At 35.7% G+C, this 24,214-nt stretch overlaps 1 protein-coding gene and 1 long non-coding RNA gene across 4 annotated transcripts; both read left to right on the forward strand.

The window, feature by feature from the left end:
- Window positions 1–419: 419 nt before the first annotated feature.
- Window positions 420–2,554, forward strand: LOC136070598 (uncharacterized). The gene is made up of 3 exons (XR_010631817.1): window positions 420–1,021; window positions 1,738–1,801; window positions 2,285–2,554. It is a non-coding gene; the product is annotated as an uncharacterized LOC136070598 (long non-coding RNA).
- A 1,659-nt stretch (window positions 2,555–4,213) lies between these two features.
- LOC112035529 (uncharacterized) lies at window positions 4,214–14,945 on the forward strand. 3 transcript variants are annotated; one of them, XR_010631823.1, is made up of 5 exons: window positions 4,214–4,345; window positions 4,728–4,927; window positions 8,079–8,155; window positions 14,247–14,312; window positions 14,733–14,945. XR_010631823.1 is itself a non-coding variant. In XM_024068346.2 (4 exons), the coding sequence occupies exons 2-3, from the start codon at window positions 4,751–4,753 to the stop codon at window positions 8,133–8,135; spliced, it is 234 nt and encodes a 77-aa protein (XP_023924114.1). In that variant the 5' UTR covers window positions 4,214–4,345; window positions 4,728–4,750; the 3' UTR covers window positions 8,136–8,155; window positions 14,733–14,945. The 3 variants fall into 3 exon arrangements, 2 of the variants coding, with proteins under 2 accessions (XP_023924114.1, XP_023924115.1); XM_024068346.2 differs by lacking the exon at window positions 14,247–14,312; XM_024068347.2 differs by lacking the exons at window positions 4,214–4,345; window positions 14,247–14,312 and adding an exon at window positions 4,413–4,567.
- Window positions 14,946–24,214: the final 9,269 nt, after the last annotated feature.

Below are 24,214 nucleotides of genomic sequence, written 5' to 3' on the forward strand. Positions count from 1 at the left end.
TTTCAATTCTACTACTTATGTGATATTAATATTTTCCAGGGCAAAAGAATGTTTTGAAAAAGCATTCGAAGTTGATTAATTCTACCATTCCAGTGATATTACGATAAATCTACTTTTCATTTTTTAGTTACTTCCCAACAAAAATATAATGAGTGCTTATTGTTATTGTGCGACAAGATAAATGTAATTGTTTCCATTTGATTCAATGAAGGATTCGAAGTGGAATAAAAAATGGGAAGGTCAAATGCTACGATGAATGTAATACTCTTTCATTATATTACTTTTTTTCGTGAGTTACATATTATGATGAATAAGAATTATTAATCTAAAAAAAAAAAATAGAAGAGTTTCTAAGCATGCGCATGAGCACGTACTTAGAGATTAGTAGATAAATTATAGTACAATTTAGTTAATAATTATATCTTTCGCTGCTCTAATAACAGTGTGCTGTGAGCCTTATCTAGGTACAAGTTTCTCTCCAATCCATCACCTATCTTATCTGTGTGTGAGGGCAAGGTTGTTAAACCTGGACCGGACCGTACGGTTCGACCGGAAAACCCTCAAATCGTTCAGATCTGTGGTCCATTTAAGGTGAAGAACCGTTCCATGCGAAAAAAGCATGGAACCATCCAGACCGCAATCCGACAGTCCGGTTCTGTGAACCGTGACCGGTTCAAACGGTTTAAGCGGGCTGCTTTGTTTCAAGAGCAAAACAACGTCGTTCTGTCCCTTTCCCCCCCCCCCTAATACGGCGTCGTTTCACGTTTGGGACTGAATGAATAACCCTTATTCGTGAAATGAAACCCTCTCAATCACTCTCTGCCTCTCTCCCTCACTCTTTCAAAACCCTTAACCCTCACTCTCTCAATCACTCTCTCGTCACTACCTCTCTCCCTCGTCGCCGTCGCAACTGCAGCTCAGCTTAGATTGCAGCTCACTCTCTACCTCTCTCTCACGCTCATCTCTGGCTCTCTCCCTCGTCGCTGTCGCAGCTCAATCTCTGCCTCGTCGCCGTCGTTTGGTACTTGATCTTTCTATTTTTTTGTTCTATTAAAATTGCACTCTTTACTATTCTACTCATTTTGCAAACCTAACAATTAAAAAGATAAAAGCTTTTTGATGAAATGTATATAGATATAGTAGATGAAATTAATTGGTTTGATGTTTGGAAGCTTTCATAATCCCCATCCAATTAATGGATAATTTTAGTTTAAATGAAATGCATTAATTTTGGTTTTCAATTTCGGCGTCCCTAGTCCTAGCTTCACAGCAACATGGGTATTGGTTGGGATTAGTAGTTATTGTTTTGGGTTTATTTTATTAGAAGCTTTGTTATGCTGATTTTGTGTGTGGGATTCAGACCCATTAATTTCTTTCAGTTAAAATAAAAAATTATATTTAAGTTTTAAATATTATAGCTAGGATTGATATAGATCAGAGGTCAAATTTTCAAAATTCATAAATTGAACTACAAAAATGTTGATTGATTTAGTCTCTTGGGATAATCTGAATACCTTGACTCTGTCTGGAGATTAGTTAGAGGATTATTGTTACAATGAGCAGAGTGCTATAGGAAAATTGTATGGTTGTTTTAATTTTTTTAGGCAGGCATATGTTGGTGGATGCTTACAGATGTATGAACGAGGGTTGGTTTCCTAGGATAGTGCATTGTCTTTCTTTGTTGGATTTTGCATTTGCATGGGCTGAGATTTTTATTTTTATTTTTTTCTGTTTCAGTGGATTCCTGAATTGAGGCATTACACACTTGGAGTTCCAATAATCATCGTTGGAACAAAGCTCGGTATGATTTATTCTCAACATTCCATTTACGTGCATTCTTGATTGATACTGTTTGTAATTAGCTGTGTTTGTGGAATGTGGATGGAAGGTTGGTTGGGTACTTAATGACCAGTTTTTCAATATTTGAATCCTAGATTAGTTGGGTTTTTGCTCAAAGTCAAAGTCTTGATCAAATATTTTGGTAGTGTCTTTCCATGTCTTTTTGTAAGACACTGATTAATTTTTAGAAACAAGTTTTTATGTATTTTTGTAAGAAACAATATGTAGTTGTGTTTGTGTACTGTAACTTGGAAAACATTATTATGAGAAACAAGGTTGTACACGTAGTTGTATTATGAGAAACAATGTGTAGTTGTATTTTGGATTGGTTCTGGTATTTTAAAAACTATTTGTGGACATTTTGAAAAATGTTTTGTTTTCTTTGGATATGAAATAATAGAACAGACTTTCTGCACCCAGGGCTTACTAAGAAATTCCTCATTAGGTGACACTTGGGAGTTCCTTGTGGAATGGAACTACTCTATTTTGTTTAGTTGTTGGTGGCACATGGCCCTGCCTCAGGTCCCATATCATCAAGGAGTGCACGAATAAAGGAAGCGAAGGTCACCCAAAATGCCTGATTCCAGTTTATGTTTGAATTAACATTGTTTTATGCACACAGTTTATGCATACAGTTTATGCACAAAGTGTATAGTTATGAGAAACAATGTATAGTTTATGCACAGTATGTAACAATGTGTAGTTGTGTACTATATTTTTGTAAGTTTTATGTATTTTTTAGAAATAAGCTTCTCTAAATGAATTAGACTATTTTAGTTAATTTTTTTATTAATTTAATGTTTTTATATATATTTAAAATAATTATTAAATTAATTATGATATCATCACGGTTCGACCTTGGTTCGACCTTAAAACCCTTAAACCTCTCTCTTTTACGGTTTAATGAACGGTCCGGTTCTGAAAACCTTGTGTGAGGGTACATGTTTTCCCTATACATAGGTTAAGGTAGACAAATTATAACAAGTTTAATAGCAACATTAACATGAGATAAAGTAAAAGAAATTTTGATGATTGATAAGAAGATGGTCACTAAAGACTCTTAGGGATAAATGTTTGTTGGGTACTTGGGTCACTTTGCTACTAATAGATACTTCAATAAAGAAGCCTTGAAAACCACCATACTCAACATTGGCGAGGGGGGGGGGGGGGTCGGGCGGCATGCGGTGTGATGCCATGAGAAATAAGAGATAGCCTTTTTTGCCTTCAAAGTCAAGATGAGGGTACGAAACTTAGGTATGAACAGTTTGAATGTTCAATACATGTCTAGATGGTACCAAAAAATCCCTATCTTTGGATGCATGGTTAACTAGTGTCTTTTTGTTATTTGGATGAATTTCATAGGAGACTTCTAGTGCATTATAAATCCAAACTAAGGGTATTACATATATATATATATATATATATTTATGGAAATAGTATTACTATTTAGTCTCATCTTTTAATTTTTATAAAATATATTTGTTGTGACAAGAGCCATGTAGTTCTACGACATTGTCTCATCTCCTTTGTGGGAAGAATTAAAGCTTGAACCCCATTATGGGCCATCTCCAATATTGTAACTATCAAATTATCAAAATAAAAAATCTACACTCTAATATTGCTACAGGCTTTTTTTTTTTAAAAAAAAAAAGGGTAAAGAAAATGATGTCAGAACTTCAAATAGTAAAATAATAAAAATTAGCAGTTAAAAAAAAAACAAACTTTGCCAAGAGCTTTATAGGCTATCTCGACTTAGCACTTCTTAATGTTTCCAAAGAAAAATCCATGATTCAAATCCCTCACTTCCAATTATCAATGTAAGAAAAAAAATCTTTAATTGTTAAATAAATCTCTAACAATTTTATTCTTTTTAAAAATCAATTAGCATTTCAATACTGCTTTCTTCACAAATAACTTTAATTGTTAATAAATCTTTCCCAACTTCCCACTAAATCAAGAAATTGTGGTTCCTCTCATCCCTCATTGTATGCAATCTTAATCTTGAAAACTTTGAAATTTCCTATTTTCTCCCTAACTTGTGTTCGAGGAATAGTATATTATAAAATGAAGATAATTCCACATTCCACCCTTAGACTATAAGTAAGTTTAGTTAAAAAAAAAAAAAAAAAACAAAGGGAAAGTATAATGAACTTATCCCTAGTTCAAATAATACAATTTTTTAAAATTTTGAAAAAAAAATGTTCCTCTTGTAACAAATTAACAATATTAATTTTGTTATATGATATTTTTATCCAAAAAAAAAAAAAAAAAACTTGTATCTACTTGAAAACGGCGCCGTTTGCTGCGTCGCTGAAATGCGGCAAACGATTTGACAACTTTGGCCTATGCAATACAAAACGGTACGTTTCGCTTTTTTCAGTAATCAGTAATACCTTGTGTGAAAAGTAAAAGACGGTGGCTTTTTGTCTTCGTGTTTGTTTAAGCTTCAATCTCTCAAATCTCTCTCTCTCTCATCGAAATTGATTGGCCTACGCGTCCTGTAATTGTAAGCTTTTTTTTTTTTTTTTCCTTCTCTTTTCTCGCTTTATTCCTTCGTGTATGGCTTATAATAAGACTCTGTTTGGCGGTGTCTATGAATTGAGAATTTTCGAATCGTAAAAAGAGTTTCATTATTGTTTACGGAGACACAGAATTCAACACTCAATTATAATCCTTGATGCCCGCCATCGTTTATTTAACTTGCTTCACCCGAGAAAAATTCAGTCCTGTAAATTTTCTTACCAACCAAACAAGGGACTAGGGTTTACACTTGCCTAGAGTTTGAAATTGAGAATAACTTAAAAATTTTGGGTCTTATTTGTTTGCTTCATTGTTGGGTATTCTCTTAATTGTGATAAAATTAATCTTGTTGTGCTTTTCAAAAATAGGTTTGGTTGAAAAGTGGATATAGATGGACACCAGAGTTAGTACTCAGTTAAAAAGTGAGTTGAAGCAAGTGGGTTATGAAGAGAAGACGGCTGCAGTTCATGACGAAATGAAGAGAATGAACCGACTTCCTGCCAACAGCACTTATGCTACTCATCGCTTGCGGGTTCTTAATAAAATACTGCAACTTATGTCCATTCAGGTTTGGCATCGCATCTAAATCGTGCATTTTTTTTATTCGTGGAAGTGGATTTGAGTATATAAAATTAACTTATGTGTTGTTATTGCTCAAATGGTAATTTAGAGTCACAATGAAGAAGAAGAGGAAATTTAGAGTCTAGGGGAAAAAAAAAAAAAATTAATGTTCTAGAAAACGAAAGCTGTACATTGTGATTCGTCCTTTAGTATGATTGACCGGGATTAATTCCTTTATAGGGCCAATTATGTTATAAGCATTGTGTAAAAGGTCAATGCTAACACGTTTAAGGAACTACTTGTTTATAAGAGAGAGAATTTGTTTTGTCTATAAAGTGGTTTAATTGGACACTTGAAGAAGAACATTATTCCCTCTTTAAGATATGGTTACAAGTGGATTACCCCAAGGGATAGCACAATTGGAAACTTGGATTCACAGTGTAAATGGTGTTGTGTATTACTGAGAGTTAGAGTGAAGTAACTCCAAGGGATAGTATGATCAGCTGGGGACCATACCTCATGAAGCAGAGGTCACTAGCTTGAGTATCCCCTTCCCCCTCCCTGTGGGGCTAAAAATTACTTATTTAAAAAAGAGTTTAAATTGTGGGAACTGTATAATTGTAGAATTGTAGAAAGTGGAAAGAGGGTAGAGGAACCATTCTCGCCTTTTAAAAGCTTAGGACTTATGAGTGATTGTTGATATTTACCATAGAATTTTAATGTAACACAAATATTTTCCATTCTCTTGATGCCGGTAGTGTGAAACCACATGCACAAGGAGCAGGAGGAGGGAGGCATGTAACCATTGGATGCTCAAATTTGGAGTGTCTATGTTGTGTCCAAACAAATTCCAACATAATGTGATCTAAAAAAGAAAATTTTATTTCTTTTCTCTACAACTCACAGTTCAGATATTGGAAAACGTTTCATAAGGAATGCATCTACAATCTTAAGAGAGTTGCAGATTATATTTGTGAAAGTTCAAAGGTCATTGCATAGCCCCAAGGAAGCAGGGTCATCAATCTCAAGCTTAGTGCTGCAAAGGTAAGTTGGTGGGCTTGTTTTTGATTATTCAACAGTTACAATGGGGGAGAGGGGATTTGAACCCTGGATGTCATGGAAACACTAGGAGGTGCCAACTATTTATCTACAAGGCTTTTGGCAAACTTGAAATTCTTCCTTGGTATTTTGCAGGTTTAATTTGACTCTTATAAGTTATACTGAAGACAGTATAGTTTACAACCCTACATTCTCTCCTTATCAAATGCAAAGAAATTTTAAATGTAGAATTTTTAGTAATACAGACCTAAATTAAATTTATTGATGAAATCTTGATGGGTTCTTGAAGAGGGTTTGATGTTTGAGGGTTTAGGTAGGGTTAGGTAATAAAAAGATTGGATATTTAATATGTGTGATGGTTATTGGATGTTACAATAGTGAATAGAGCTAGAAATAAAGAGAGATAAACACTAGGCAATCACACGTAGGTTTTCCTAAGTGATCATACTTAGTTAGGAGAAAGCATCACAACCTCAATGGTTAACATAAGCTGCTGAAATTTTATTGAAACCACTCTCTCGATGAATGTTATTGACTACAACACAGCCTAGTGCTATTGTGAAATCCTTTCCTAGAAGGATTAGGATCTAAATAATTTATTCCTTGAAAGTCTAGGACTACTAATAACAATAAAAAAAAAAAGTGTGCAAGTACTTCTAAAACAAATAGGAACAGGACTCAAAACACAAAATAAGGGTCCGTTTGGTTCCCATAAAATATTTTCCGGAAAATACCTATTTTCCGGAAATGCTATTTTCCGAAAAAGGAAAATATTTTCAAGTGTTTGGTTGTATTATGAAAATTGTTATGGAAAATATTTTCATGTGTTTGGTTCTATTAGGAAAATGCTATTTTCCTACAATTTTTTTACATTTTCTCAGCATCCAAACAAATTTTATTACAAAAAATTTCAACATCACAGCTAATTCAACAACAAATTCCGGCAGCAAATTCCGGCAACAACAACAGCAAATTCCGGCAACAACAACAACACAACAACAACAACAACAACAACAAATTGATTTCGGCAACAACAACAACAACAACAACGACAACAACAATCAAACTTTAAAAAAACAAAACTGAGATGGGTCTGGGTCTGGGTCTCGGCGATGGGTCGACGATGAGATCTGGGTTGACGACGAGATCTGGGTCAAAGGTCTGGGTCGTCGAAGGTCTGGGTCGTCGGTCGAAGGTTGAAGGCGATGGATCGAACGTCTGGGTCGAACGCTTTGGGCTTTGGGTTTGTGGGTCGCCGGCTCTGGTTCGAAGATCGGTGGGTCGTGGCGATCGTGAAGATGGGTTCGCCGGCGAACTCGCACCGGCGAGCTGGGCTCTCTCTCTTTGATCTGGGCTCTCCGTTTCTTCCTTCCTCTCTCTCTCTCTCTCTCTCTCTCTCTCTCTCTCTTCGTGCTCTGTTTCTCTTTTCCGGAAAATTGGATTTGAAGTGAAAATGGAAGGGGAATTGATTTTCAGCCTTGACCATTGGTCAACGGAAATTAATTTCTGGAAAATTGATTTTCCGTGCGCAACCAAACACCCGTAAATACTGAAAAGCATTTCTGGAAATGCTTTTTACCCAAAACAAATGCAGTCTAAGACTCATGGGTTTTTGGTACAGCCAAGGTCAGCCCATTCCAGAAAGCCTGGAATTTATCAGATTGCCCTTATTATAGTAAAACTTAATTAAAACTGATCTAACAGAAAATAACAATAAAAAAGGCTCAATTCAACTTAGACTAACTAAGCAAGGTCCCAAGAGAGATCTCCATCATTTGAACCACCCCAAATTAATGTTTGAGCAATAGAACCAGCCTTTTCCTTTGGCTTGTATGAGTCTTCAGTGGGGGCTCCTAGTTATGTTCCTCATCATGTCTCCTCGTCTTGGAAAATCTCGACATCGGTGAGGTTGCAAGAAAAAGAATGATAGCTCATAGCGCTCATAAAGGTCATGGTTGATACTTTGAAATTCATTAGCACTAATCCAAGTACAAATTTGGTTAATATACAACATGAACTTCTATGCATTTTATATAATTAATTAATTACAATTAGACTTTAAGCCATATGGGTTATTGATTTTATGCATTTTGTGTCAGAGAACTGCAGCACAGGATCAGGAGTTGGAGTTGCTTTTTGCTGGGCTATCTCTGTGAACCAACCTGTCTAGGCAGTGGTCAGTTTCAGTTGAATTGAACTTCTGCAACAAGATTAAGTTTCTGTTTACTTTGCACTATGATTTCTATACCTATCAGGTTTACCTTTTGTATTGCCAAGCTTGAGATTCTGTAATTAGGTGCAAGGACACGTATATTTCTTAATGGTTAATCATTGAGTTGTATTCTGTTTGTTGATGTTTCAATTTTCTTGTTAAGCATTATATTGTTTGGGTCAAATATGAGTCCTTTATTGTTGATAATAAAAGATTAAAAAAGATTCCTTAATTGTTTACTTCTTCAAAAAATTAATTTTTCTAACAATATTTTTTTCCAGCTATATGATATGCAGTCAATTTATAGACTAATTGTTTGAGTCTAGTCAACAATGCTTTATTTATGATTATCCCTTATGTTATTTTGTTGTTATTCATCAAGTTATGGCCACATAGCTCCTTAGAGCACTCACATTAATGGGTGTATAATAGAAAAAATGTGTAAAATTTACTCATTTTAACCAATAAAATACTCACATCAGTGATTGCAAAAGTGTGCAAAATTACAAAATTGCTACAGTAGCAGTGTAAATATACTTGGCTACTGTAGCTTTGCATTTTATTGTTTTCTTATTCCACTGTCCCATATCAGATTTGCTCTCTCTCTCTCTCTCTCTCTTCCTTTCACTCTCTTTCTCCATCTCAGACTCCCTCTCTCTTCTTTCTTCCTTCTTCCACTAATACACTTGTTGACCACCACAAGTGAGAATGGTGATGATGTGGGCTCGTCGGTGTGTTGGGGGAACCTGGAATCGTTGCCTAAGGTTGCCAATTAGGCCTATTGGTGGATAGGGTTGCTTGGGCTTTTGTGGATCTAGTTGTGGATGGGTTGATATGTGATGGTGGGGTAGGACGCCGATTGGACCACCATGAGTGAGAACAGTGATTATGCGGGCTCATCGGTGTGTGGGGGAACCTAGAATCATCGACTTGTTTGTGGAGGATCTGTGCAATGGGTGAGTTGGTTATGGAGGAGGAGAGAGAGAGTCTTGGGTTTGGAATGGAAGAGGAGACTGGTTGTGATCCTTTTGGAGGAGGAAAGAGAGAGCCTTGGGTTTGGAAAGGACAAAGAAACTGTTGTGGAGGAAGAGAGAGAGAATGCCTTGGGTTTGGAAAGGAAGAAGAGACTAGTTGCGGAGGAGGAGAGAGTTTTGTAAAGGAAGAAGAGACTACTTGCGGAGGAGGAGAGAGTTTTGTAAAGGAAGAAGAGAGTGATTTCGGAGAGAGAGACAGAGATGTTGTGGTTTTTGGTTGGAGAGAGAGAGAGAGAGAGAGAGAGAGAGAGAGAGAGATTGATGCAGGAGGCAATGGGAAGACCGATTTATTATATTTTATTTGATTTTATGTATCAAGGGCAGTTTTGTAATTTCATAATGTTCTGGAATGGGCTGTGCTAATAGTCCATTAGATCTTCTTTTGGGCTTTATTTTAAGTTTGGTTATTTAGTTGGGTTTAGTAGTAAACTATGTTGCACGGACATGGACACGGACACGGACACGGACACGGACACGACATGAACACGGATACAGGGATACGGCAATTTTTGAAAAATAAGGATACGACACGGCGGGGACACGGTGGTTAAATAATTAATTATATTTTATATTTAGGCATATTTTATATATATATATATATATATATATATATATATATATATATATTTTGGTAAACATTTTATATATATTACCTTGTGTGTATGTATATATATTTTTTGGTAAACATTTTATATATATTACCTTGTGTGTGTATGTATATATACACTTTTTTATATTTAAAAAAAAAAAAAAAACTCAAATAAAGTAAACAGATGATTTTCCCTATAAAATAAAGTAAGTAGATTATTCTAATTGTTATTAAAATATAATTAGTAATGGTCTTTTTGTAAATAAAAGAAACAAGTTGGGCAATTAGAAGGAACTTCCAAGAAGTTTCCTTCCACTAACTTTTCCCATTTCCCAACCCGCTCACATGGCCTACACTATTTACTTCTCATCTCACCTGACCACCCTTTTTTCTTCTTCTCATTTTCAAAGTTCCCACTTCCCACGTCTCTTCAACCTTCAGTGGCTTAGGTGCTCTCTTCAGTCTCTTTTCTCCTCTTTTTCCTCTTCTTATTCTTTTGTATTTTCTCTCTCACACCGGCTCTGCTTCATACCTTCATCTCGTTCTTTTTTTTCTTTGTTTTTTTTTTTTTTCCTTTCTTTTTCATCTCCTCTATAGAAGATCCAGTGGCAGTGGTTTTTCTTTTTATTTTTTCAGAGGGAAAGAAGCCCAAATGCGTGCCGGCCGAATCTTTGATTTCGGCCGGAATTTTTCTCTTCAATCTATGATTTTTTTTTCACTGCTGGCGTGTCGGACGCGTCGGTGCCACGTCGGCATGTGTCGAAGAAACAAAAAAAAAAAAAAAAAAAAGAGGACACTTGCCAGACACCGGAATCTGGCGAGTCGTACCCATTCCGGTGTCCGACACCGACACGGCACCAAAAATGGCGTGTCCGTGCAACCTAGGTAGTAAAAGCTTGAGTACAAGTCCAAGTCTTATTAGGGTTTTAAGAAATCCTAGTTCAACTAGGATTAGATATTAGTTTTCTATTTAAAGAGTTGTATGAGTTGATTATTGATGAATGTTTTCAGAATTTAAGAGCTACGAAACTCTCTTTATGGTTTGTGTGATGCAACCTTCTCCAAGGTGTGATGCCAAGGAACCCTAGGTGTGATGCTTAGGAAGTCTAGGTGTGATTGCATGCTCGGGAATTAGAGGCACTGGCTGGTTTCATGGATACCATTTATGGTGTTTTGGTGAAAGGGTTTGGTGAGGATAAGATGTGCTGGAAACTTGATAGAGAGAAGGGCTTCCTAATTAAAGATTATTATAGTCTCTTAGTGGGCTCTAATGACTATTGCTTTCCTTAGAAAAGTATTTGTAAACAGAAGATTCCTTCTCGAGTAGCTTTCTTTGTTTGGACTATTGCTTTGGGAAAGTGTTTAACGATTGACAATTTATGAAATAGGAAGGTTTGGATATTGGATTGGTGCTACAAGTGCAAGTGTAATGGTGAATCGGTTGATCATCTTTTTCTTCATTGTCTGGTTGCAATGGATATGTGGGCTATGGTATTCGGGTTGTTTGGAGTGAGCTGGGTTATGCCGCAATTTGTAGTTCAACTAGGATTAGGTATTAGTTTTCTATTTAAAGAGTTGTACTTTCTATTGAGTTGATTATTGATGAATGTTTTTAGAATTTAAGAGTTACGAAACTCTTTTTATGGTTTGTGTGATGCAACCTTCTCCGAGGTGTGATGCCAAGGAACCCTAGGTGTGATGCTTAGGAAGTCTAGGTGTGATTGCATGCTCGGGAATTAGAGGCACTGGCTGGTTTCATGGATACTATTTATGGTGTTTTGGTGAAAGGGTTTGGTGAGGATAAGATGTGGTGGAAACTTGATAGAGAGAAGGGCTTCCTGGTTAAAGATTATTATAGTCTCTTAGTGGGCTCTAATGACTATTGCTTTCCTTAGAAAAGTATTTGGAAACAGAAGATTCCTTCTCGAGTAGCTTTCTTTGTTTGGACTATTGCTTTGGGAAAGTGTTTAATGATTGACAATTTACGAAATAGGAAGGTTTAGATATTGGATTGGTGCTACAAGTGCAAGTGTAATGGTGAATCGGTTGATCATCTTTTTCTTCAATGTCCGGTTGTAATGGATATGTAGGCTATGGTGTTCGGATTGTTTGGAGTGAGCTGGGTTATGCTGCAATTTGTAGTGGGGCTTTTAGCATGTTGGCAAGGCAGATTTGGTTGTTATCGTAATGGGTATATTTGGTTGATTTTTCCCCATTGCTTATTGTGGTGTCTTGGAGAGAGAGAAATAGTAGGTGCTTTGAAGGTAAGGAGAGATCAATATCAAACTTGAAGCTATTTTTCTTTAGAACATTAATGGGTTGGTTGGCTGCATTGTGGAACCAATCATGATTTTTTTTTTTTTTTTTTTTCAAATAACATTAAAATCAAAAAATTTAGTTAGTTGTCACGTTTTAAAACAATGTTGTAAATTAGCATTTTGAGTGTCTAAAATTCGAGTTCCAAGATAAAACTTGAGTTTTTAAGTCTCGATTTGTAAGTGGTGGGAGCTGATGTGGAAGAAAATCCACGTGGAACTCAAGTTTCTAAGACTCGAGTTTCACTTTTAAGACTCGAGTTTTACTTCTTCTTCCTCATGTTCTTCTGAGTACCCAGCATTCTTCTTCGTGCAGATCTAACCCAGCGTTCTTCTTCTTCCTTGCGTCCAATCAGAGCTCCAGCGTTCTTCATCTGTTCTTCGTCTCTTTGTCAGATTGTTCCTCTATTCGTCAGCGTTCTTCGTCTCTTCGTCAGATCATTCCTCTGTTCATTAGCGTTCTTCGTCTCTTCATCAAATCGTTCCTCTATTCGTCAGCATTCTTTCTCTTCCTCGTGTCTGTTCGTCCCAGTCGCTGAAGATCAGATTGTCCACCAGCGTTCTTCTCCAACCAGATCGCCCACCCAGCACCAGATTGTCTTCTTTGACGCTGCAGATCTCCAACCAGATCGTCTTCTGGCGCTGTGTTCTTCTTCAGGTTTGTTTTTCTTCAAGTCCAACAAAAATCGAGTTTCAAAGATTCGGTTTTGCTTTATAGAACTCAAGTCTTATAGACTCGAGATCTATGTGGCTAAATTGGTCCACGGCAGCAGTAGAACTCGAGTTTGAAAGCCTCGATTTTCGTCATTGATCTCAAGTTTTAAAAACTCGAGATGCTAGTTTCCAGGTTTGTTTCCAACGTATGTTAACTTATCATATTTTTTCCCCTCACTGTGCTAATCTGCAAAATCCCTCAACCAATCATTTTTATCTTTTCTTGATTTCCTAGATTCTTGTAATTTTTGTTCTTGATTGTTTGACCCCTTGTACGCTTCTAGTGTTCTAGGGTGCTCCCCCTTTTTTGATATCAATAAACTTATTACTTATCAAAAAAAGGTGTGATTCCTAGAATTTATCTATTTTTCTTTAATTTTACTATTCACAGTTTCTGTTCACGGATCACTGTTCATAGCACAGGAACAGCCACCCAAATCTTGATTGTTTTCCTTTGTTTCATCCCCAAACTCTATTAACCCTTGCCCACCTTTGGAAACCCTATTATCCCTCTTATTTTCTAGCCTATTCCCCACCAAAACCTAACCCTAATTCTTCAAAACCCAAGCTATACCAGATCTGCCCCTGGTTTTCTAAATCAGATTTTGTTGTTCCCCCTTGTCCTACGTTAGAGATGATTTTGGAAAATAATAAAAAATTGATAAAAAAATAGTATTTTAATGAAATGTAGTGTAAAATAAATAATTTGATGTGAAGTTTTTGAAAAGTGAGTATGTAAAATAGAAAAATTAGATTCTTATGCTAAAATAGATAGAAATTTTTACACGAATTTATGTGAATGCACTTACTAATTTACTTGAGGTGCTTGCTGCAAATGACCATGGCATTCCAGTTAGTTTTTCTTGTCTTGTGGCATATTGGACCAATTTTTGATGTTTACCCTGTGTGAGCACGTTTACATCTGAGTACATTTACACATCTGTAAAAGGGATTAACAGCCACCATCTTTTACCTTATTTTTTCATTTGCATTAGGATTGTTGATGCTTCCAAACCACAAATAGGGAATCATTTTTGTCTTAACATCTTCAACTTTTTGTATAGATGCTTTCAATCATTTCTTTCCCCAAAACAGGCATGATTGAGATAATAATATGTTACTGAGTTTCTTAATGATTCTATCATGATCCAGAATATACACGGTTATTTTGCCTTTTCCTCCGCACTAGCTTTCTTGCCATCAAGGTCTAACGTTTTTCACTTTCCATTTGTTCTTTTTGGTATGAGTGTCTTTGTATGTGTATCAATTTGTTTTATGCGACTCTCTATTCTCCAATCCTTTGCTTAATCAACACACTTATTGCCCAGCATCTGGCAATACTATTTTGCTCTGCAATAGAGACCTCTCTTGGACTTAACAATTATTTCACACTTGTTCCTTAGGTGCGAACCTTTGGATGGTAAAAAAGAATTTTTGTGGATGGACATCTTCATTACACTTGTCCAAGGGTGAGAAACTGAGAATGTTTGCTCATTATTCCATTTCATTGGTGTTTATGTAGCTTATTACCATTGCTCATTCTGGTTGCACATTGGTCATGCTTAAATGTAGATCGTTGCCCATCTGGGAAACATGATATGCTTTAAAGAAAGGTTATTCATGTTACAAACTTCCAAGGGTTACGGTTAGAGGTTTATGCTGATTGCCACAATGAGCACTAGTGAAGCTTTTTTCTGAAACTACAGTCTACTAAATATTTAAATGGAATGATGGTTTCATGCAGTAGATAAGTTATGTTCCTGGGTGCATTTTGTTCTACTTTATGATGCTAAATTTGGGGAAATACTTGATCTCCTCTGGATTAAAACATTCCTTTTGCAGAGACCATAATTCCAATTGATCTGACTTGCTCTTTCTTTTGGTTGCAGAATCACAGATCTAGGATCCCTCTATCCCTGGAGACACCTTTCTATACCCCGTGGTTTGTGTACAAAAGTGGTGCACAGTGCAAACTTCAGGCATGCTGATGTTTAGTGGTTGTGAATATCTTTCATAGCTATTTTTAATTGACATGTTCTGTATATATTGTTTGATAATCACTGGACAAATATGCTAATGATACAAGCTTCTTTGATGATCAATTTGGCTTACTTCTTTGCATCATGTTTTCAATTCTTTTGGGATTAATTAGTTGAGAAGTTCTTGGGTCATCTACCAAGATGTTGCCACAATTTTCTCATGTTGAATTTGCCATGGGCTCAGTTCCAACCTCCAATTGATCTTTATGTTATGGAGCGTTTTTTGTATTTCTTATTCTTTTTTCATCACCAACCAACAGACTTTTGTTTTTGTGGGGGCCTTTCATTGATTGTTATTTTGCTCAAATGGGTTTGGGATTTTGAAGGGAATTTGAGCTAGATACTAAAGAATCCAAAATGTCATATGTTTGAATTATTGAGTGTGTCAATGTGTGTATCTAGGTGAGGTGAGTAATGCTAGAGACACATAAAATGACACAATTCGTTCACGTGATGAGTTGTCAGTGGTGTGATGGTGAGTCCATATAGAGATTCAACCATGAAAGTTACAGTGTCACATAAATAACCTTTTACTTCAAGAGGCAAAATTATGATAATTTCTTTTTTGAATTTGGCCAGAACTTTATGCTGATAATGTGTTGTAAATAAAGGAAATATATAGGCAAGAAAATAAAAAATGACGATAATATTATATCTAAATTGCTTCTTGTCTAGTGGTTATCCACCAAAACATATTTATTTCTAGAACTGATATACATATCTCTCTTTTGCTCTCAGTGTTTCTCTAATATTTTTCTGCACTTTACAATGAGAGCAAAGACTCATATATATATATATATATATAGTGACATGTCATGCCACCCATGGAAATGAATAGGTTTACAACAATAATTTCTTTTTTAATGATCACACATGATAGATTTTTTTTTTTTTTTTTTTGAGAATAACACCCAACAGAATTTTCAGTTTTGAAAAGTTACAACTTGACACATAATTCTCCATACTAAACGATTTTCTTAAAAATGAATATTTTGAATAGAAATGGCTAAAATCAAAAAAATCCAAAATCAATTGGAAAACAACCCTATTTTTTAGGCAATGTTTTAGTGGGAGTTACAGTTGTATTTTTACCGGATTGTTTTTTAGTTTTGTTAGAGGTGTAGGGACATTTTTGAACAAAAAAAAATGAAAATCCCAAACAGGTGAAACCCTTTAAACAGTACTAGTATAGATGAAACACAGTAGGGCTATCCACAGAAAACCGGTACCCGACCCACCCGAAAAAACCGTCCGATCCGGCCCGAGTACCGGCCGACCCGACGCCGGCGACGGTCGGCGACGGGTCTCCGCCTCCAGAACCCGTAACTGGTGGGTCGGTTGGCGGGTTTTCCCCTCCAAAATCCGAAAAACCCGAACCGACCGGCGAAAACTCATAATCCGGTGAAAACCCAGATTCCTGCAAGCAAAACCCAGATTCGCGCGAGCAAAACCCAGATTCCGGCGAGCAAAACCCAGATTCCGGCGTTATTTGGTAATTCCGACGAGTTTTGAGATGTTTTTTGGCTAGATCTTGACTAGATCCGGCGAGATTTCGCTAGATCTAGTCGAGTTCTTGGCTAGATCCAGCGAGATTTCGCCAGATCTAGTCGAGATCTTGACTGTTTCCGGCGAAAACTCAAAGGATTTGGCCGATTTTCATCCTTTTCTAGCCGGATTTTCTTTATTTTCCAGATCTCGACTCCGACCGAACCCGACCGCCGCTTGTTGATGTTCCAACCCGTCCGAACCGACTTCTCCGATGGTCGGCGGCGGGTTGAAAGATTGCCCACCCGATCTGATCGGGTCGGTTCCGGGTTGGGCACAAACCCGACCCGGACCGACCCGTGGACAGGCCTAAAACACAGTATAATTCATTTACTTTTTGACTATAAATCCAATCATCTTTACCCCACCATGACAATTTCCCACAAAAGTTGAGGTGATTCCAGTGATCGATCGATGTCTCCCCTTGTCTTGAAGTGCAATGACCTGAAAAGCAAGTCCTCCCCGTGTCTTGAAGTGCAATGACCTGAAAGGCAAGTCCACGTGATTCCTTCCTCATCTATTTCCACATATCAATTATTGTGCTACATTAATAAAACCTTCACTCGCTTTTACTTTTCGTAGTTTCTTCCAAATTAAAGATTAGCATTTAGCAAGAAGGGTTGCTTTGTGTTAACTTCTTGGCCTCTGTGTTTTTTTACTTATTTGGGGTTTTTGAGACTTTTATGAAATTTTGGTGGGTTTTTGAGATTTTTGTGAAATTTTTGGGTGGGGTCGTGTTGATTTGATGTTATATGCTCATGCATTGCACTCTCATTGCATTATAGCAATGTTTCATGCATTTTAGATGTGTGGTTGATTATTGTTGACTGAGTGTTGGTAGGTTTGGATTGGGTTCTGCCCATGATGCTTTTAATTTTTGCACGTCACATGCTCATGCATTTTTCATGCATACGTTTCATTTTCTTTCCTATTCTTAGCTATGTTGTGTTCTGTTTCTCTCTCTCTCTCTCTCTCTCTCTCTCTCTCTCTCGGATAGACTACGCTATGACACCTAAAGTGCGCAAATCCACTCTAGCTCGGAATCCTCTTCAAGGTTTTGGGTCTTCTTCCTCTGATCCTTCTATCCCCCTCCACATTTAGTTTCGTGATGAGAAGGCCAGGAAGGACTTCTCTGAGAACTTCCAAAAACGTGGCATTCATTTGGAATGCTAGGTTATCCTGTTGAACTTTGCCAACACTTCTCTCTCTGCTGTCATTCGGACTCGGGGCTGGGAATCTCTACTTGAGAGACCCTTGAGGTGTCCCGTCATGTTTATATAGGAGTTTTACTCCAATATATACGACATCAATACCTCTGTGCTTCAATTTGTTACTGCATTCAAAAGTACACGTATCGTAGTTACCCCGAATCTTATATCCGAGGTACTACATGTTCCTAGGGTAGCGCATCTTGACTACTCTGGCTGTGATTGTCTTCAAACAGTGTCTAGAGACGAGTTTCTCTTTCACTTTTGTGAAACTCCTTCCATATGGGGTGGTAAGCTAAACACCCCATGCTTAGGCTTTGACAAAGGCTCGAGATTCCTTAACATGGTGATGACATTTACTTTTACTCCATTGTCTCACTATAACTTTATTACTGAGCCTCGTGCTCGTTTTCTTTTGTCTCTTTTAGAGGACCTTTCTATCGACTTTCCCTTTCACTTCATTTCATCTATTATAGATGTGTATCAGGATACTGCCACTTGTGATAAGTTCATCTTTCCTTTAGCTATCACACGGATCCTTCAGCAGTTTCACATTCCCATTCCTTCCTCTCCTTTCTTCACTACCATGGATGCCATCAGTGCCGGTTCTGTTCGGTGGAGTGAGGCCCAGCTCCAATCAAAGCGGCCACGAGTGGAGACGATAGATCTTGCAGCTTTTGCTATTCCACCTTCTTCCTCGGCTCCTTCTACCTCCACTACTGGTGGTGTGACCCTGGAGGCCATCATGGCGCAGCTTCAATGGATGGAGGCTGACTTTGGTGGTCGTCTTGACTATCTCACAGATGAGATGTGTCAGATGAACACCCAAGTCGGTCACATAGCACGCCGACATGCTTGCATTGGCGATTTTGCTCCTTCTCCAGAGGCCTCGGCTGATGAGGATGATGATGTTGGTGATGATGAGGATGAGCTCTTTCGGTGATGATGAGATGACGACTTCTTAGTAACTTGACCTTTGTAATTCGTGACAAAAAGGGGGAGTAGTTTTAGGATTGAGAGTAGTCTTGTACTTAGGGGGAGAGTTAGTGTTGGACATTTTTTTTTTTTTATAGGGAGAGATTATATAGATATTAAGGGACGTAGTGAGGTTTATATGTACTTTTCTTTTTATCTTTTTACATTAGCCTCTTGTACACTAGTCTTGTGACCATTTATTTACATACATTGTACTTTACTTTTCATATATATGATGATGATGTATGTTTTTCTTTCACCTACCTCTACATGTGTTGTTTCTTTTCTCTCTTTATACACATGTTTCTTTATGTATGCAATCTTTATTTCTGTTTCACACATGATGCCTTAATGAGTTTTGTTTAAGTGTTTCAGAAAGACAGGTTGTGAAAGTCTACCGTGCTATGAACTCTCTTCTTGCAACGTTTTTCAAGAGTTTATGTTAGGGTTAGATTTATTTTGTAATCCAACAAGTGGTTATGAGTTTAGTGATTTAAGACTTCTTTTATGATTCATTTGTTTGTTGTGGTTTTGTCACATATTACCAAAGGGGGAGATTGTTAGGGACATATTTTATGTAATTGGCTAATCTTTTGATAAAACACACTTTACTTATAATTGAATAGATCTAGGATGGCTTTAGTACTTCAATAAACAAATGTTCAAGTTAAGTATTGAAGTCATGTAAATCTGACCAAGAAACAAGTGAAGAAAGTTCTGTTCATTAAAACTCGACAAAAGTCTCGACAGAATCTTTTCTATCGAGATTTAATGTTAAAACTCGATAGAAGCTTGACAAAAGCTGTATCTGTCGAGAATTATGAAATCAGACTTTTTAGATTTGATTACACACATATTCCAATGTATATGTGTAGGGTTTCTTTTCTCACGACCTTAGACATATAAAAGGATTATTTTGAAGGCCGTTGCGCATGCATTGTGTGACTAATTGCAAAAAGTGGCCTAGTTCATTATTCTCTTTGTAGAAACTACTGCATCTTTACGCCAAGGGTTTTGTGACTAAGGAGCTTCCTGATTTTCATTGTTGATAAACTGAAGAACTTTGTAGCCAACAATCTTCTTCAAGTTGCTGGAGTTAGTCACGTACTAGGATCCATGCATCATTGGTTAGTCACGTGCTGATATTCGCGCATTAAACGAAAAGATTGCCACTACAATACAAGTCCAATTGGGTATTGGGGGTAAGGGCTCAATTGTAGGTTGGTATTTCGGGATAGGCCAAAGGGTTTGGTAAGATTCCTTATACTTGTAACCACTTGTGATTGATAATAGTAGATTTTTGGAAGTGATGACCTTAAAATCAACCAGTGGGGTTTTTCCCAGTGGTTTTCCCCATTTGTAAATAAGTCACCCATGTCAAATTTATTTTCCGCTGCACTTAGTATAATTGGTGATTTGTTTGTGCCTCTACGCTTTGCATGTTAAATTGATTTAATTAATTAACTTGGGTAATTAATTAATTTGCAAAGGGGTCAATACATTTTTACCCTATCAATTATATAAAAAGATTAGATTCATTTTTAAATACATGTATTGTCCATAAAATTTTATTGACAATGCGTGTTATAGTTGTTTATGTAGAAAGAAAATTTGCTAAAATAAAATTTGATAAAATTCTACATAAGATTGATTATGAGAGGAAAAAAAAAAAAAGAAACCCAATTTTAAGGACTAAAATTTTACTTTAATCCATTTATTTTAGAGAACTGTTACATTTTCACAACAAATTATAGGTGGTTTGTTGTTATTAGTTCAAATTTGAATCTATCACTGAGATTACTTTTTTTCCTCAACAATAACAACCAATCACTTAGTGAGCTTTTGGATTTAGCTAAAATGATTTTTCAACTGCGTCTAGTGTCTGTCAATGGGTCCTGTGCACTGTTCACGGGACCCACAAACCTTTTTTTTAAGCAAAACTTTCATTAAAAATGGGTCCCACTGCACTATTCACACATTTAAAAATTATTTTGTTATAGTGTTTTCTGTTTTCAATTTTCAGTAATAAACGGTATCCAAACAGACCTTTAATGGCAAGTTGTTATTGGTTGTTGTTATTGTTGTGAAAATATTATAGACGTAGCATTGATCGATCGTAATAGGGAACATAAGAAAGATATATAGGTGTTATTTCATTTCTAACATGTAAATCATTGTCCAGAAAGTTGGATAAATATTAATATTTTATTAGTTACTTTTATAAAACACAAGCACTTCATCCAATTTTTGACCTCCACAAATCAACATTACCCCACCATGGCAATTAATTTTCCAGCATCTTCTACTAAAGTTGAGGTGACTCCAGTTATTTCTCCCCTTGTCTTGCACAATTCTAATATGTTGAAGAGTGGTGGGCAGATTTCGGTATTAATAGTCACGTTTGTTATGAAAAAAATTGGTTCAAGTTGTACACTCCCCTTGAAGAAGAAAAAAAAATTATGCTTGGTGACTCTAGGAAAACTAAGGTTCTTGGGAGTGGTGAGGTTGATTTGAAATTCATTTCTAGATGTGTGCTAACATTGAAAGATGTACTTTACACTACGTACATGAGAAAGAATTTGATGTCAAGTTTTTTGCTTAACAAGGCTGGCTTTAAGAAGACTATGGAATTTGATAATTATGTAATTACTAAAATGAGATTATTTGTGGGCAAGGGTTATGCTTGTGATGGAATGTTTAAATTGAATGTTGAGAATAATAAAGCATCTACCAGTTCAGTTTACATGCTTTCTTCTATTAATTTTTAGCATGCTCGTTTGTGTCATATAAATAGTAGATATGTGGGAATCATGAGTAGTTTAGGATTAATTTCAAGACTGTCAAAAGATTTTGAAAAATGTGAAACTTGTAGTCAAGCTAAGATTACAAAAATGCCTCATAAAAGTGTTGTAAGAAATACCGAATTGCTTGAGTTAATTCACTCTGATTTATGTGAATTTGAGGGAATTTTAACTTGTGGAGAAAATTATTATCACTTTTATTGACGATTTCTCAAAATATACAGCTGTTCATTTGTTGAAAAATAAAAGTAATACTTTTGAAAAATTTCAAGATTTTTTTAAAAAAGTTGAAAATCAATTTAGTAGAAAAATAAAAAGAATAAGAAGTGATAGAGGTCGTGAGTATGAATTAAGTGCATTCAACTCATTTGTTCAATCTTTGAGAATTATCCATGAAACTACTGCACCATATTCACCTGCTTCTAATGGTGTGGCTGAAAGAAAAAATAGAACTTTAATTGATTTAACAAATACCATGTTAATTGAATCTGGTGCACCTTTACATTTTTGGGGTGAAGTTATTTTAACTGCATGTCATGTTTTGAATAGGGTGCCACATAAAAAGTAACATAGCACACCTTCTGAGATGTGGAAAGGACATAAGCGAGATTTGAAATATTTGAGAGTATGAGGTTGTCTTGCTTATGTAAGGCTTATTGACCCTAAAATACCTAAATTAGGTATAAGAGCTACTACCCATGCTTTTCTTGGTTATGCGATTAATAGTGTAGCCTATAGATTTTTTGATCTTGAAAACAAAATAATTTTTTAATTTGGTGATGCAATTTTTCATGAAGAAAAATTTCATTTTTAATTGAAAAATAGTGGGGGTGAAGAAAATATTTTGTCACAACCTAGTTCTTTTACTTCTCATTTACAAAATCAAGAAAATTTTGAAATGGAACCTAGAAGGAGTAAAAGAGCTTGAGTTGAATAGGATTTTGGTCCTGGTTATTATGTTTTTAACATTGAGGAAAATCCCCAAAATTTAAAAGAAGCTTTAACATAACCTGATGCTATATTTTGGAAAGAGAATGTAAATGATGAGATAGAATCTCTAATTTCTAATAGAACTTGGAAGTTAGTAGACCTTCCATCGGGCTGTAAGACCATAGGATGTAAATGGGTCCTTAGATAAAAGTTAAAATCAGATGGGTCGATAGATAAGTTTAAGGCTAGACTTGTTGCAAAAGGCTTTAAACAAAAGGATGATCTTGATTTCTTTGATACATTTTCTCCGATAACAAGAATTACATCTATTAGATTGTTAATTGTTATTGCTACAATTTTTGATTTGAAAATTCATCAAATGGATATAAAAACTGCTTTTCTAAATGAGGACCTAGAGGAAGAGATTTATATGGACCAACCTGAAGGCTTTGTAGAGCTTGGACAAGAAAGCAAAGTATGTAAGCTAATTAAATCCCTATATGGCTCAAAAACAGGCACCTAAACAGTGGCATGAAAAGTTTGATTCTTGCATGATTGAGAATATTTATAAATCAAATGAATGTGATAAATGTATCTATTATAAATCATGGAATAATTTACATGTTATTATTAGCCTCTTTGTAGATGATATGTTGATTTTTGCTCAAATATGCATGTCATAAATGAAATGAAAAATATGCTTAAAAGCCATTTTGATATGAAAGATTTTTATGAGGCTAATTTTATTTTGGGCGTGAAAATTAAAAAACATGTGATGAAAAATTTCTTGATCAATCACATTATGTTTAGAAAATATTGAGAAAATATAATTTTCATGATCACAAAAGTGTAGTTACTCCTTTTGAATAATGATGATGAGATTTTTAATCAAAAGGATTATGTTAGCATCATTGGTATTTGGTAGTTTGCGTTATGCTAATGATTGTACTAGACCTGACATTGCATATGCAATAGGAGTGCTTAACAGATTTACAAACAAGCCTAGTAGAGATCATTGGCTAGCTATTGAGCGGGTTATGAGATACTCCCTCAGTCCCAGTTTGTTTGTCCTCTATTCCATTTTGGGATGTCCCAAAATATTGTCCTATTTCTAAAAATAAAAGTCATTAATTTACTAATGTTTTTATTATACCCCTACTTTATTTTCAAAACTATTTGAAAAGAAAACTAACAAATATTTAAAAAAATCAATATAATGGGGCACCTTTTTAGTTGTCTCATTAAGAATAACTCTTAAAAAAAAAAGTTGATAAATTTATTTAAGGGTAGTTTTGTAAACTTTATATATTTTTATAAAGCAAACAAGACAATAAATAATGTTCCTTTAAAAAATTTGACTTTTCAAACAGGACAAACAAATTTGGATGGAGGGAGTATTTAATTGGTACTGAAAGCTATGGCTTATTTTATAAAAAGTATCTTGCTGTGATTGAAGCTTTTAGTGATGCCGATTGGAATACTTTGTCAGGTGATTCTCTCTCTACCACTGGTTATATTTTTACCTTAGGTAGTGGTGCTATTTGTTGGAAATCTAAAAGCAAACAGTAATTGCTAATTCAATAATGGAAGCTGAATTAATAGCATTAATTTTAGCCAGTGAAGAGGCAAATTGGCTTAGAGATTTGTTATATGAAATTCCACTTTGGGAAAAAACCAATTCCATCTATATTAATTCATTGTGATAGCACTGCTGCAATTGGTAGAGTTAAAAACCATTATTACAACGATAAATCCAAACTTATAAGAAGATAGCACAGTACCGTGCGATCTTATTTGAGTAGTGACATTATAACTATGGATTATATTAAATATAATGATAATCTTGCAGATCCATTTATCAAGGCCTTGGCAA

This window comes from Quercus suber, unplaced genomic scaffold (genome assembly GCF_002906115.3).
Source record: "Quercus suber isolate HL8 unplaced genomic scaffold, Cork oak 2.0 scaffold_244, whole genome shotgun sequence".
NCBI classification, from domain to species: Eukaryota; Viridiplantae; Streptophyta; class Magnoliopsida; order Fagales; family Fagaceae; genus Quercus; species Quercus suber.